This window comes from Nyctereutes procyonoides, unplaced genomic scaffold, assembly GCF_905146905.1.
Source record: "Nyctereutes procyonoides isolate TBG_1078 unplaced genomic scaffold, NYPRO_anot_genome, whole genome shotgun sequence".
Lineage (NCBI taxonomy): Eukaryota > Metazoa > Chordata > Mammalia > Carnivora > Canidae > Nyctereutes > Nyctereutes procyonoides.
In genome coordinates, this window is record NW_026575047.1 from 16,063,320 (window position 1) to 16,076,768 (window position 13,449).

Below are 13,449 nucleotides of genomic sequence, written 5' to 3' on the forward strand. Positions count from 1 at the left end.
AGGGTGGAATGGAAAAGATGAGGAAAAGATAAAGAACTTTAGGTATATTTGAGATGACAGCTGGACACTCAAGTAGAAATGTAAATTACAGTCTGGAGCTCAATGGTAAGTACAGATTGAAACTATTTAGTTAGAATACATACTGTATTTGAAGCTATGAAATTGAAATCTTCTAGTTCAGTTATATAGAGCTGAGTATCCAGTAGGGGACCCAAGACTGACTAGTGAAGAAGGAGAAAACCATATGATAGAAAGATCTGGAGACCAATGCTAGAATGTATTCCACAAAGGTAAGGTAATCAACTGTGTGATATGCTACAAATGATGATGGGTGGTCAGGTACAACAACGGAGAAGGGACCATTTGAATTAGCAATGTGGTTGTTCTGATCTTGCAGGAGTAGTTACGGTAAATAGCAGGAAACATAAAGATGGAGAATTCAGAGACAAAACAGGAGGGAATATGGGGCTCAGTCAGTTAAACATCTACTTTTGGCTCAGGTCAAGATCCCAGGATCCTGGGATCTGGGATTGAGCCCCGGATTAGGCTCCTTGCTCAGTGGAGAGTCTTCTCCCTCTGCCTCCCCTCCTTCCTGTGCTCTTCTCTCCCAAATAAAGAAATCTTTAAAAAGAAAAAAAGAAAAGGAAGAAACAAGGAGAGGATTTTAAAAAGGTGGCAAATGAGACAATTTGCTATAGGGGAAGGAAGATGAGATCCCCTCCAATGAGAAGCAAATGCCACTTTTATTTGATGAAGGTTAGTGTTGATCCACTCTTAGGCAGTGAGATTACAGTTTGGGTTGACTGAAGTAACTTTGTGTCTCTAGTCTAGTGAAAACTGTTACTGAACTCAAGATCTCTTTGGTTGTTCGTTGAAAGGATTCACAGTATTCTCTATCGGGTGTGTAAAGGGTCAGTATCTTCACTCTGCTGAAATAGTGTTCTTGAGGTCATAGAACTTGAATCTTTATAGGCAGACACAAACTAAAATTCTGCTGGGCAAATTTTCATTTATATTATTTCAGCATTCAAGTTATCTGGCTAGCGGACTTCCAAGTAGTTACATCTCAACATGCTTTATCCTCCATTAATCTTTATGGTACCTATAATATTACACTGTATTGATTACACTGATGTAATGTTACCTTCCGCTATGTGGAGTAACCAGAGTGTAAGAACCAATACGTACAAATACTAGGGAGTATTCTGTTTGGTATCTGTATTAACACAAATACTAGGAGTATTCTGTTTGGTATCTGTATTAACACAAAAGTGTGCTAGGACTTTCATTAAGGGTAGAGCTTAAACAATAGGACCTTTTTATAGGGTTGGAGGCTATAAGTCTAAGATCAAGATATTAGTTTTGTCTGAGGCCTCTCTCCTTGGCTTACAGATAGCCGTTTTCTTGCTATGTCCTCACATGGCCTTTCCTCTGTGCACATATAGCCCCAATGTTTCTTCATGTGTCCAAATTTCCTGTTTTTGTTTAAGGACACCAGTCAGATTTGATTAGGTCTGACACTAATAACTTCATTTTAACTTGATCACCTCTTTAAAAACCCCATTCCAAATAGTCCATATTCTAGGGTGCTAGGGACTAGGTCTCCAACATCTGGGGGGATTGGAAGAACACAATTCAGCCCACAACCTATGGTAATCTATTGTATCAGTGCATATTTTAAAAATGATGGGGAAGAAAACTGATAGAGACAATTTGAAAATGAGTAAGAAGTCTCAGGACTTGAATCAAAGGAGAGCTAGAAAAACTAATACATTAATAAGCAACATTTATTAAAACTCTAAGAGATAGATGTGTGTGTTTATGTATATATACACAAACACATATATAAATATATATATACAATTAGTCATCACAAGATGTCTACAAGATAGGTGTTATTCCCACTTCTCAGATGAGGACATTTAGATTCTGTACATGAGTCCATAATTCATAAAAGGTCTTAAGTCTATAGAGCTATGTTACTAAGTTGACATTCATATGGTAGCCATGGCAGAGAAGGCAGGAATGTACATTATAACCTAGCACATTTGCAATAAAAAATTGTTCAAAATAATAACTGATAAAAAAACAGGTTAATTTTAGTAACTTAATATTCATTTCTGTGCTTTGCATTTCCAGATGATTAAACATGATTGTACACATGACAGACAACTGTTCACATTATAAACAGAATTCTTTTGTTGAGAGAATGATAATTATGAAAGTCTCGGTGCAAATTTTGATAAGATGGTAAAAGTTTTCATCTTTTCCCCACAATGATTTTCAAAAGTTTGAGATAACATGAAAATATGTGAATACTACAGTTGCTTCAAATAAATTCGATACATTTTCAAAAATACTTCCTTTTTCAATAGTTTGTGTATTTTAGAATTATAAATTGCCATCTGAATAATGCATATTGGCAGCTATTATAGTTATATACACAAGTCATATTTTGCTTCAATTACTTTTGCTTAGTTTTGAATTTTCAGTGTCACTTTGATAAATCATCAATTAATGATTTGTTTAGAAGTCAAATACTTAAAAACCATGTCTAGTAATTAACTTTAGGGCTACAGAAATGAAAGAGTACCATCCATATGTTTGTGTCCTATCTCCGTATATATTCATCATTTAAAATAGAGTAATATTCATGGTGACCTGTTTGGACAGTATGATATAGCTTTTCTTTGAAGTATATATTCAAATGTTTAAAAAGGGAGAAGAAATGGGTAGGAAATATCAGAAAGGGAGACAGAACATGGAAGACTCCTAACTCTGGGAAAGGAACTAGGGGTGGTGGAAGGGGAGGAGGGCGCTGGGTGGAGGTGACTGGGTGGTGGGCACTGAGGGGGGCACTTGATGGGATGAGCACTGGGTGTTATTTTGTATGTTGGTAAATTAAACACCAATAAAAAATAAATTTATTATTTAAAAAATTTTTAAAAAGTCTTCTCAAAAAAATAAAAAGGAAAAAGAAAGAAGATTCAATTTATTTTCAGAAGTTAAAGATTATTTTGAAATAACAATCACGTTCAAATGGACTTGTAAGACAATTTATTCAAAGTATGAGACGTCATCATTAGCCCTTATTTTACTCATGAAAAAGAAAGGGGAACAACTACCAGATTTTAAGCTCCAATTTCAAAAATATTCAGACAACGCAGGTAAAAAAAAAAAAACCTCCAGATACTTTTCTGGTGTCAAACATTGTCATTGCCTACTTACTTCATAAATATTATCACTTATTAGGAAAAATAGCTTAAGATTTTTTTTCCTAAATACCATAATTTTTGCTTTAAATGAAGCGTCCTCAGCAGTGCTACTTGTTTTATAAACTGACCTGCAGTTTCTTTAAATCCAAATCGATTGGAATTTTTTTTAAAGAATAAATATCACACACCCATGGTAGTAAACTATAATATCACCACCAAATAGAAGTAATCGGTATTTTACAATGAAGAAATTTAGAGCATTTGAGGGTATATTACTATACTATGATGGACTGACCAAAGTATGGGCCTTTGCTTAATAGATCTTGAAGAAGAAACCTGAAAACTGGGGGAAAATAAGTGGTCGAAATAGAGCTTAGCTATGTAATTTTAATCAAAACTCATTAGACCTAATAAAATTCTTTAACCAGTGAAAAGCGCTGTCCCTAACATGAACTGTAATTAGACAGTATTTGTCGGAGGAAGATCACTAACTCAGTGGCTGACTTTGATGTGGAAGCAGTTAAGAGAGGGCTTTGTTATTATTTATTAAGCACAAGGAGGAGACTACTTTTTTTTTAAATAAAGAGACTCGACTAAAATGGCCATATGTTGTACATTTCCAGTTAATTCTGACCTTGCAGAGAAACACATTACCACCTGACTTAAGAAATGAAATACAAAATAAAAATATAACAAAAGCATCAAACAAAACAATAACAAAACCCTGTGACAGTGAGTTTGTACGAAAACAAAACGTCTATAGTGACAGTGCGAACGGCGTCATGGCAGGTCCTGTGCATACACACGGTCTTCAGTGCAGCGGACGCTCCTTGTCGGCAGCCACCTCCGCAGAACCGAGTGTAGTGAGTGTGTTCTGTGGCCCGGTCAGTAACACGGCAAGTGAGCGTGGCCTGTGCCGTCATCACTGGTGTTTGTTGGTTGAATGTTGTCTTGGGACACAGTCACTAGGCTTTTCTCTTAACAAGCAGTTCCTTATTAATAGGAGTCCTCCTCGTTCACTGCGGATCAGGACTTCACTGACCCCCTTCGTTTCCTTGCCCCTTTTTAAAACCCCAATGGTTGATAGGCAGCCACTAAAATGATCCTTCTCCTTTCCGCTTCCCTTTCTTTTCCGTAAGATGGACCCTATGTAAACCTAAAAACGTATGGTAACTGAATATACGAGGTTTCTCAAAGTGCAAAACGTGTTACATACAGGTTCGTAGGCTTCATTTAAACAAAGCATTTTATACAGTACAGTACAGTACAGTTTGAGATTTCTGCTCATAAATTACACCATTCAACAGGCAACTGCTGCAAAAGTCTGGCTGAGTCAAAGTAACCCAATGCCTTCTTAAACATGGTCAATACAGTGGAACTGTACAAGCTTTGTTCAGACCTAAAAAAAAGCGTCATCTTCTACTTATCACATTATGTACACAGAGATTTTTAAAATGCTATTTAAATGCTTATGTATAGCCAGACAAATCTCACACACCATGAATTTTACTGTTTGGTTTCTGGTTTGCACATACATACTGTACACAATATTTTTTTAAAAAAAATTGCAAAACTAATTAATCTCCTTCGGCAAGATCTGCTCACCCTGTGAGTCTTTCGGGAAGGTTCTCGTCCGCTGCAGCACCACGCTGAGTTCTTCAATCACCCTCGATGGTAACTTACTATCAGAGTCCAAAGCAGCCCTGCCATTCCTGTCCTCCGTCTTCCTCAATGTCTTGAGGCCTTTATGGCTTTTCTGTGGCCCGGGAAGGACCTCTGCCTCTGTGTCCTCCAGACAGTTGAAACTCCGGTGTTTTCTGGTTCGAGTTCGAAGTTTCTCGTCCTTGTGCTCCAGGCAGTGGGCCACCATGGAGGCTCTCTCCTTGATGCTGCTATCCCCCAACTCCTGATCCCGCTTTTCACTGAGCTGCAGTCTTTCCAGTTCTGCCCTCGCACTCTGAAAACAAAACACAACATCTCACAGGAATGCAAGATTTGCTACAATTTAAGTTTAAAAGGCCCAAATGCCACCTAAACGTTGATGCTTCTTATGTTCGTGCTTATTTCTAGGATTCGGGTTCTAACTTCGACATAACTGGTGTGTTGGAACTGACCAACCAAGAGATCCATATGGGCACCTTAGAGCTACAAAATCAACGGAGAGGTAGATTGTGGAAATCCCTTGTAACATGCATTTAATGTACAGCTTCAAAGAAGTCTCTCGGGTTAGTTATTCAGCTTGACTCTCATTTCAAACTCGCCTCTTCCAATTCATTTCTGCTTGAATGTGTCATGTTCATGTATCTGTAATTCCTACAGCATCATGTCTATGGCCATGTGATTTGGGGACAGGCCCTATACTTGTACTACAGCCCCCTCCTTGAGACTAACAGTACATATTAGTATGTTAAAAATGCTGAGAAGTTCTATGGCAGAGAGATCTGTTTAACTTCTTTTTGTTTTCTTCCACACAGTGCCTTTTAGAATCCCACAGATACATTTCTGAAAACACTGAAATATATACGTAAATTAAAAAAATGAAATATATACGTAAATAGTTATGTATTAAATCCACTTTTGTACCCAGCGATTAGAGTGCACATTAATTCACTGAGCTATAAAGGTGTGCTTTCCTAACTAGGGTTCAGAAAATCTTGTGACTGGGCAATTTCTGGCATACAGAGCATCAGACTATCAAAGGGTACAACAATTAAATCAAGTGTAAAATACAAGAACAAACAACAGAGAATCGAAAGCATAGAGCAGTATGGAGCCACATAGAAAGGATGCCCAACGAACTGGACGAGGGTGGAGGTGGAGCAGAGAGAGAAGTTATTTTTCTTTTCACAAAAAGCATTAAAGAAACATCTTCAAAATTTCCCCAGTAAAAACTGCAAAGCCTACAAAGCAAAAATCTGAAGAAGAATTTAAGAATATTGGAAGAAGATGTAATGAAAATGGTAATATAAGTATGAAACTGAGTAGCATAAACAGAAAAGATCTTCGATATAATAATGTTTGAAAGACAACACCCCATCTTGCTCTATTTTTCTCTATGGCAGTTACTTAATGTGATTATCTGAATGCCCTGCTAGAAAGACTCCATGCAAGCAGGGTTTTTGTTTGATTTGTTCACTGAAGTGTGAACCTAGTACACAGCCTACTTAGGAAATGACCATTTATTTATTAAATAGTAAATAAAGAAAGGTTTAAAATTTTTCAAATGTATAACACTGTTCTATTTCCCTAACTTCCATCAAATTCAGATGTGGAACTGAAACATACAAATTCAGGCTGAATACAAGTATTTTCACAAATGTATTTTATACATTTCATAACTTGGAATTTTCTGATAGAAATATCTCAGGCAAATACATTTCTTCTACCTTAAAAACTGATGAAATATTTAGTATCTAGCTTAATTCCAAAGTTTCATTTGAATATGTTAAAATACTGAGAAATTGGTGATGCTTGCATAACAATGTGAATGTCATTATTGTATATACACTTAAAAATGGTTACGATGAATAGTTTTATGTTACATTTATTTCACTACAACAAAATAACTCCTGCCTTGTAAAAAAAATGAAAAATTATTGAGAATGATGGCATAGAGATGACCAGCATAGAGATGTGACTGGGAGTTTATAAATATTAAACACATTATGTTTTACTGGGCATCTCTTACCTAGGGAAAATTAAGGAGCAATAGAGACTTTAAAAAAAATTATAGTAGACACACAAAATTACATTAGTTTCATGCATACAACATAGTGATCTGATGAGTCTGTGTTATGCTATGCTTACCACAAGGGTAGCTACCCCTGTCATCCTACAGTGCTATTAGAGTATCATTTGACTACTCTATTCCCATAACCTATTTATTCCATAACTGGAAACCTGTATACCTCTCACTCCTTTTCACCCATTTTTGCCCATTCCCAACCCTCCTCCCATCTGGCATCCTTCCCATGTTTCATTTTTTAGATTTCACATGTAAGTGAAATCACATGTTATCTTTCTCTGACTGGTCTCATTTAGCGTAGTATCTTCTAAGTCCATTCATGTTGTCGCAAATGGCAAGATTTTATTCTTTTTTATGGCTAATATTCCATTCTATACATATATGCCACTTCTTCATCCATGTGACTACCTCTGGACATTTGGGATGCTTCTGTTGCTTTTGTAAATAATGCTACAATAAACATAGGGGTACATGTATCTTTTTGAATTAATGTTTTCTCTTTGTTTTGTTTTTAATTTTCTTAGGGTAAATACACAGTAGTGGAATTACTGGATAGTATGGTATTTCTATTTTTGAGTAACTTCCATACTGTTTTCCATAGTGGCTGTACCAATTTACATTCCCACCAATAGGGAAATGTGAATTTTTTTTTTTTTTTTTGCCTCCACAGCCTCACTGACACTTGTTATTTCCTGTCTGTTGGATACCAGCTTTCTGACTGGAATAAAATGATACATCATTGTGGGATGGTTGTTTTTGTTTTTGTTTTTTATTGTGGTTTTGATTGGCATTTCCCTGATGATTAGTGATGTTGAACATCTTTTCATGTCTCTGTTAGCCATCTGTATGTCTTCTTTGGAAAAATGTCTATTCAGGTCCTCTGCCCATTTTAATCATATTATTTGTTATTCTGGTGTTGAGTTGTAAAAGTTCTATATGTATTTTGGATATTAACCCCTTATTGGAGATACCTTTTACAACTATGTTTTCCCATTCAGCAAGTTGCCTTATGTTGGTTTCCTTTGCTGTGCAAAAGCTTTTTACTTTGGTATAGTTCTAAGTGATTCATTTTTGCTTTTGTTTCCCTTGCTTAAGGAGATGTTCCAAAAATATGTTGCTAAGGTCAATGTCAAAGAGATTACTGTTTTATTTAGGAGCTTTATGGCTCAGGTATCACATTTAAAGTCTGTAATCCATTTTAAATTTACTTTTGTATATGGTGTAAGAAAATGGTCCCATTTCATTTTTCTGTATGTAGCTGTCCAGTTTGCCTGACATGACTTATTGAAGAGATGTCTTTTTGCTGTTGGATATTCTTTTCTGCTTTGTCAAAGATTAGTTGGCCATATAGCTATGGATCCATTTCTGGGTCTTCTATTCTGTTCCATTGATTTATGTCTATTTCCCATTGATCTATGTCTATTTTTATGCCAGTACCAAGCTGTTTTGATATTATACCTTTGTGGTAGACCTTGAAACCTGGGATTGTGATACCTTCAGCTTTGTTCTTCTTTCTCAAATTGCCTTGGCTATTCAGAATCTTTCTGTGGTTCCACACAAATTTTAGAATTATTCTAGTTCTGTGGCAAGTGTTATTGGCATTTTGATAGGGATTGTATTAAATCTGTAGATTGCCTTGGTACTAGGGGCATTTTAACAATATTTGTTCTTCCAAACCATGAGCATGGAAAATCTTTCCATTTGTTTGTGTCGTCTTCAATTTCTTTCATCAATGTTTTATAGTTTTCACAGTAGAGGTCTTTCACTTCTTTAAGTTTTATTCCCAGGTTATTATATTCTTGCAATTGCAAATGCAACTGTTTTCTTAATTTCTTTCTGATATTCTGTTTAGTGTACAGAAGCAGAACGTATTTCTGCATATTAATTTTGTATCCTGCAACTTCACTGAATTCGTTTATCACTTCTAATAGTTTTTTAGTGGAGTTTTTAATGTCCATAGTAACAGTTCTCATTATCTCTCAACCATTAGCAGATAGACTTTGGATTTTCTTAGATATAGAATTTAGGGGCCAAATATTCACACAGGTAATGCTGAGATTTCAAGTAAACTTTAATATTAGGCTAAGATATTCAATCTTGTATGAAGGTGGAGAGGTGGTGGGAATGACCTGCTAAGAGTAGAGAGGATGGGACAGTGTCTGGGTGGCTCAGTCAGTTAAGCATCTGACTCTTGATTTTGGCTCATGTAATGATTTCAGGATTTCAGGGTCATGAGATCGAGCCCCAGATTGGGCTCTGTGCTCAACGGGGAGTCTGTCTGCTGATTTTCTCCCTCTTACCTGCTCACTCACTATCTCTCAAATAAATAAATAAAATCTTTAAAAAGGAAAAAGTTGAGAGGATGGGAGAGAGTGAGGTTTTGAGTAAACAACATGGTATTCTGGGAGTGCTTTTCATGTTCTGGGGAAAGGAGAACATAGTTATGTGCTATACTGTCCTTAAAAGTTAAGGCATTAATAATTTAGAAAGAAGGATAGATAAGGTATGAAATTACAGGAGCGAGACGTAACATGGTCCAGATGATGCCAGTGGGTGTCAGAGTATGTTTAGAGAAAAGTAGTTGTTTGACTGGAAATGGCAGTGCGAAAAGTACTCTTTCTCTCTGCAGAGAGTAGTTCCTATATCACAGCCAGAACATGGTGCAGGAACATGTTTTTCAGGGCAAACCACTCACATGGCTTTAGTCTGTGCCCACTTCCATTTTGCCATTATATCCAGATGTGGGCCACTGGTTATGGAGGCCTCACAATACCAGAACGTACAATGACCAACATGTGGATTATAGCAGAAATGCACTACTAAACTCACTATATTAGTTGATAATCTCTGTGTTGTATATAATCCTATCAAACTACTGCTTTAAGTGTATTATCAACAGTAAATAAACATGATTATTTGCACCATAAAGTATATTTTAAGACAGAAATAGAAATGCAAAGAAATGACCATATGCCCAATGTCACATAGTGGGAATTTGGAAAGGGATGCCAACGTTGGCCTCTCTGGAAGTAATGTGCCTCTTTATGTGTTCCAGGGTGGCGAGAGAAGTGTGTAATGGGTAAGAGTCTAGGTCACCATTTTGTGCTGGAACTGCATCATTCCTCTTTGGTCATTATTTTTGTTTGGAAATAAATGATCACAAATTGTTTTCCAAGTTCCTTATTAGTATGATATCATTGAATTATCACAATAGCCCTATAAGGTAGAGCCTTTTATTATATTTCCATGCTTACAGATAAAAAGGCTGAGCACAATGAAGTTAGGAGGTACCCAAATCAGAGATAGGAGCTAGCATGTGCATTCTTGAGCACTATGTTTGCCTCTTCATGTGTGATTTCCTTTGAAAACAACTTACTTTCTCTGGCTTATTCAGCTAGCTTACTACTAATTCACTTAATTAATCTTAGAAGTCACGTTTTCCAGGAAGATTTCCTGCCTGAATGAGGTATCCTCATACAACTTTCAATAGAACCTCATGAAATGGGAAGTCATCATATGGCCAAAGCACCAAATTTACCAATCTCCTGACACCTTGTATGAAAAACAATTATTGAATATATCCATTGATGTGACTAAATATTTTTCTTATGAATATATCCTACTTTGCAATATATTTATTTAAAGATTTATTTAATTAAAGAGTGAGGGAGAGACGAGGGAGACAGAAACCCAAGCAGACTCCTCCCTGAGCAGGGAGACCAAGCTCATGATCCTGGGATCATGACTTGAGCAGAAATCAAGAGTTGGATGATAAACTAACTGCATCACAAGCCTCCTGCCCCCACTTAACAATATTTTTAGCCATTTTTCCTTTTTAAAACAAGGATCGAAAGTGATTAGTCATTTTATTAATATATTTTCTTAAATATTTACATGAATCTAATCCTATAACAAATATCTTAATGGTTCATATGAAATTTTTAGTTTCTGTTTTAATGCTTTTAACCTTCCAATGTTTTTCCAACATTGGAGCATTTAAAATTTTTCTTTGCCAAATTTGTTGAATCACCATGTTTATAAAATTTACAAGAAAGTTAATTTAGCTAAACTACTCATAAATTTTCTAGCAATTAATATTTTATGAATTTTTTAAGAACCTATAACAAGTTCTTTGCAGTTTAGAGGTTATCAGTTTTCTGATCTTAAGTATGCTAAAACAGAAAAAAAAATTCTCTGAAATTCTGGATTTGAGATCAGCTAACAAACTATATTATACTATATATTTAGTTATCGTCCTAATTCTATACTAGATTCCAGTTAATGTATTTTGATTTGGTCCTAATAATTTATCTTTTGCTTTGCTCCATAACTGATCCTAAGGCAACATGAGAAAAAGCTGGGGTCCCAGCAGAGCACATCTACTCCTATGTTTGCTTCATTTGTTCAAACTCTGTTTCCTAATCAGGGTTTTTTGGAAATATGGCTCTTAGAATTTTAAGATTCTAGATTAGTCGAGGAATCCATTGTTGCACAGACTTTTTTTTTTTTAACCAAGAATACCTACAAGTGCAGGAGGACCAAATAGGCAACAAAGGAAACAACCATTATTTTCACAGTTTGTATCTTTTAGTGAAGAGGAATATTATACTGGAATAAATGTTCAAGGGAATATATACATGGAAAAAATATTTTTAAAATCTGACCACTAAATTAAAATAGCTTTAGTCTTTTAAAATAAGTTATTTCTGTTTGGAGACAAAGAGATTCAAACAGTTCACTCCCAAATCCCGAGGAAATAGTACTTTTTTAATGCTTTTCTCTTTGCTTTGAGGGGGCTCAATTAAGGCCCTGAAACACGCATTAATCCCAAAGTATCTAATGAGTTTTGATGAGAACAGCTTTTCTCCTTTCCTGAACAGACTGAACTTCAAGTCAAGATTGATGCTCTGTATGGTCTCCCCTCCCCGCAAGGTGAGAAGGAAAACAAACAGCCACTTTCCTGAAAAATGCCAGGTCTTCTTTATTGATGCTCAGGGGTCATCTTGCAGTTCCTTAAATTAACTGCGACACCCCATCAGTTCCCAAACCACTGGAATTTGATTGTGTTACTAGAAAGTCTAGTTACCATGGCTCCAGACATAATCGGCCCTGGGCTCATTCTAAGGGTGTTAGAAGTGAACTCGTAAGACTAATTTGAGACTGTGATTTTTACCAGGCAGACTTCTGTATACACATTTAAAACTATCTGACTACGTGAGGGGTAAGAAAATAAGTGGTATTATGCATACTGAATTGGATGGTCAGTGACATTACTAAAATTCTATAAGAAAAATTAAAATATAAAACTTAAAGGAGGAGCACAGAGTTATTCATAATATTTTCTTGCTGGATGTGATTTTTTTACTATACTTTCCAAAGACTACTGTTGTGCTTTTGAAGCCAAAGAAGTAATTAATGTACTTAATCATATTAAGACATAAGAAAATAAATGCTATCATTAATATAAGACAAATAAAATCCTGACCTACCTCAATATTTCTCCGGGCTAGGGTTGCACTTCTCTCATGCTGGATGGGAATTAGAGGCAAACCTCCAATTTTGGGATTTTTGGTTATAGAACGTTTCCGTTCCTTTCCAGCTGGTGGCCATATATCATTTTCATGCTGTGGAAACACAATTTCTTGTTGTTGGTGTGTTTTATTATGTGGCATATCATGTTATAGAGTCACTTGGCTCCTTTTCCATATATCCAAATCAAATGATCTGCTTTCCATGAGAATGCCATTTGTAAGTATGATGTTGACTCTGGCAGCAGCATCGCTTGAGGATATAAGACTCTTAAATGAACAGAGCTTTGAGGTCTCAGCTCAATTTCTAAGTTTCAAATACATGGCTTCTGTACTACTTATCAAATCAAAAGGAGCAAAATATTTGAGGAAACTGGCAAATCTCTTTGTGGGAGAAAAATAATACACTTGTCTGTATTTCTAGGCCCTGTAATCAAAGTCATAATGCATTCATTTTCTACCTCCACCAAAGACAACTTTAATGTAAAAATAATTTGACCTCCTAGACCTCAAATCAACCTAAGGCATGGCTATCAGAAAAATTAGATTCATTTTATGACCTTTTGAAAAATGTTACTTTTTCATCTAATTGTATTCCAAAGAAATTATCTTGCACACAGTCATTTATACTGAAAATCATTGCATAACAGACTATGGCACATTTGTTCTCAAATTATTGACTACATATTCTGGTCAACTGGATAATAGATATGACTGGAGAAAAATTAGTTTTGCAATGGGGAGACATTTTTACAGGTAAAAGTATAAGCCCTTGAATGATAAATCCTTCAGATATGCATATAAAAGAAAAATCTTTAAAGAATTTTCTACTCCTTAGGGTAGATTAACTTTTCAGAAGTTGGCAAAACCAAATTGATTTTCAGACAACCATCTATGAAAGAAATATAGAATACCAATTATAAAATGATAAGCTTTACAGATGTTCTGATGAAATGAGAAC

The 13,449-nt window shown here is 35.7% G+C and overlaps 1 protein-coding gene across 6 annotated transcripts in view; it reads right to left on the bottom strand.

Moving 5' to 3' along the window:
- Positions 1 to 1,769: 1,769 nt before the first annotated feature.
- Positions 1,770 to 13,449, bottom strand: part of ARAP2 (ArfGAP with RhoGAP domain, ankyrin repeat and PH domain 2) — a 188,644-nt gene continuing 176,964 nt past the window's right edge. For all 6 annotated transcript variants that reach the window (XM_055326211.1, XM_055326212.1, XM_055326215.1 and 3 more), the window contains 2 exons: positions 12,450 to 12,584; positions 1,770 to 5,172 (listed from right to left, as the gene is read on the bottom strand). In XM_055326211.1, the coding sequence (XP_055182186.1) occupies positions 4,789 to 5,172; positions 12,450 to 12,584 (519 nt within the window). In that variant the 3' untranslated portion in view covers positions 1,770 to 4,788. The remainder of the gene's footprint in view (positions 5,173 to 12,449; positions 12,585 to 13,449) is intronic.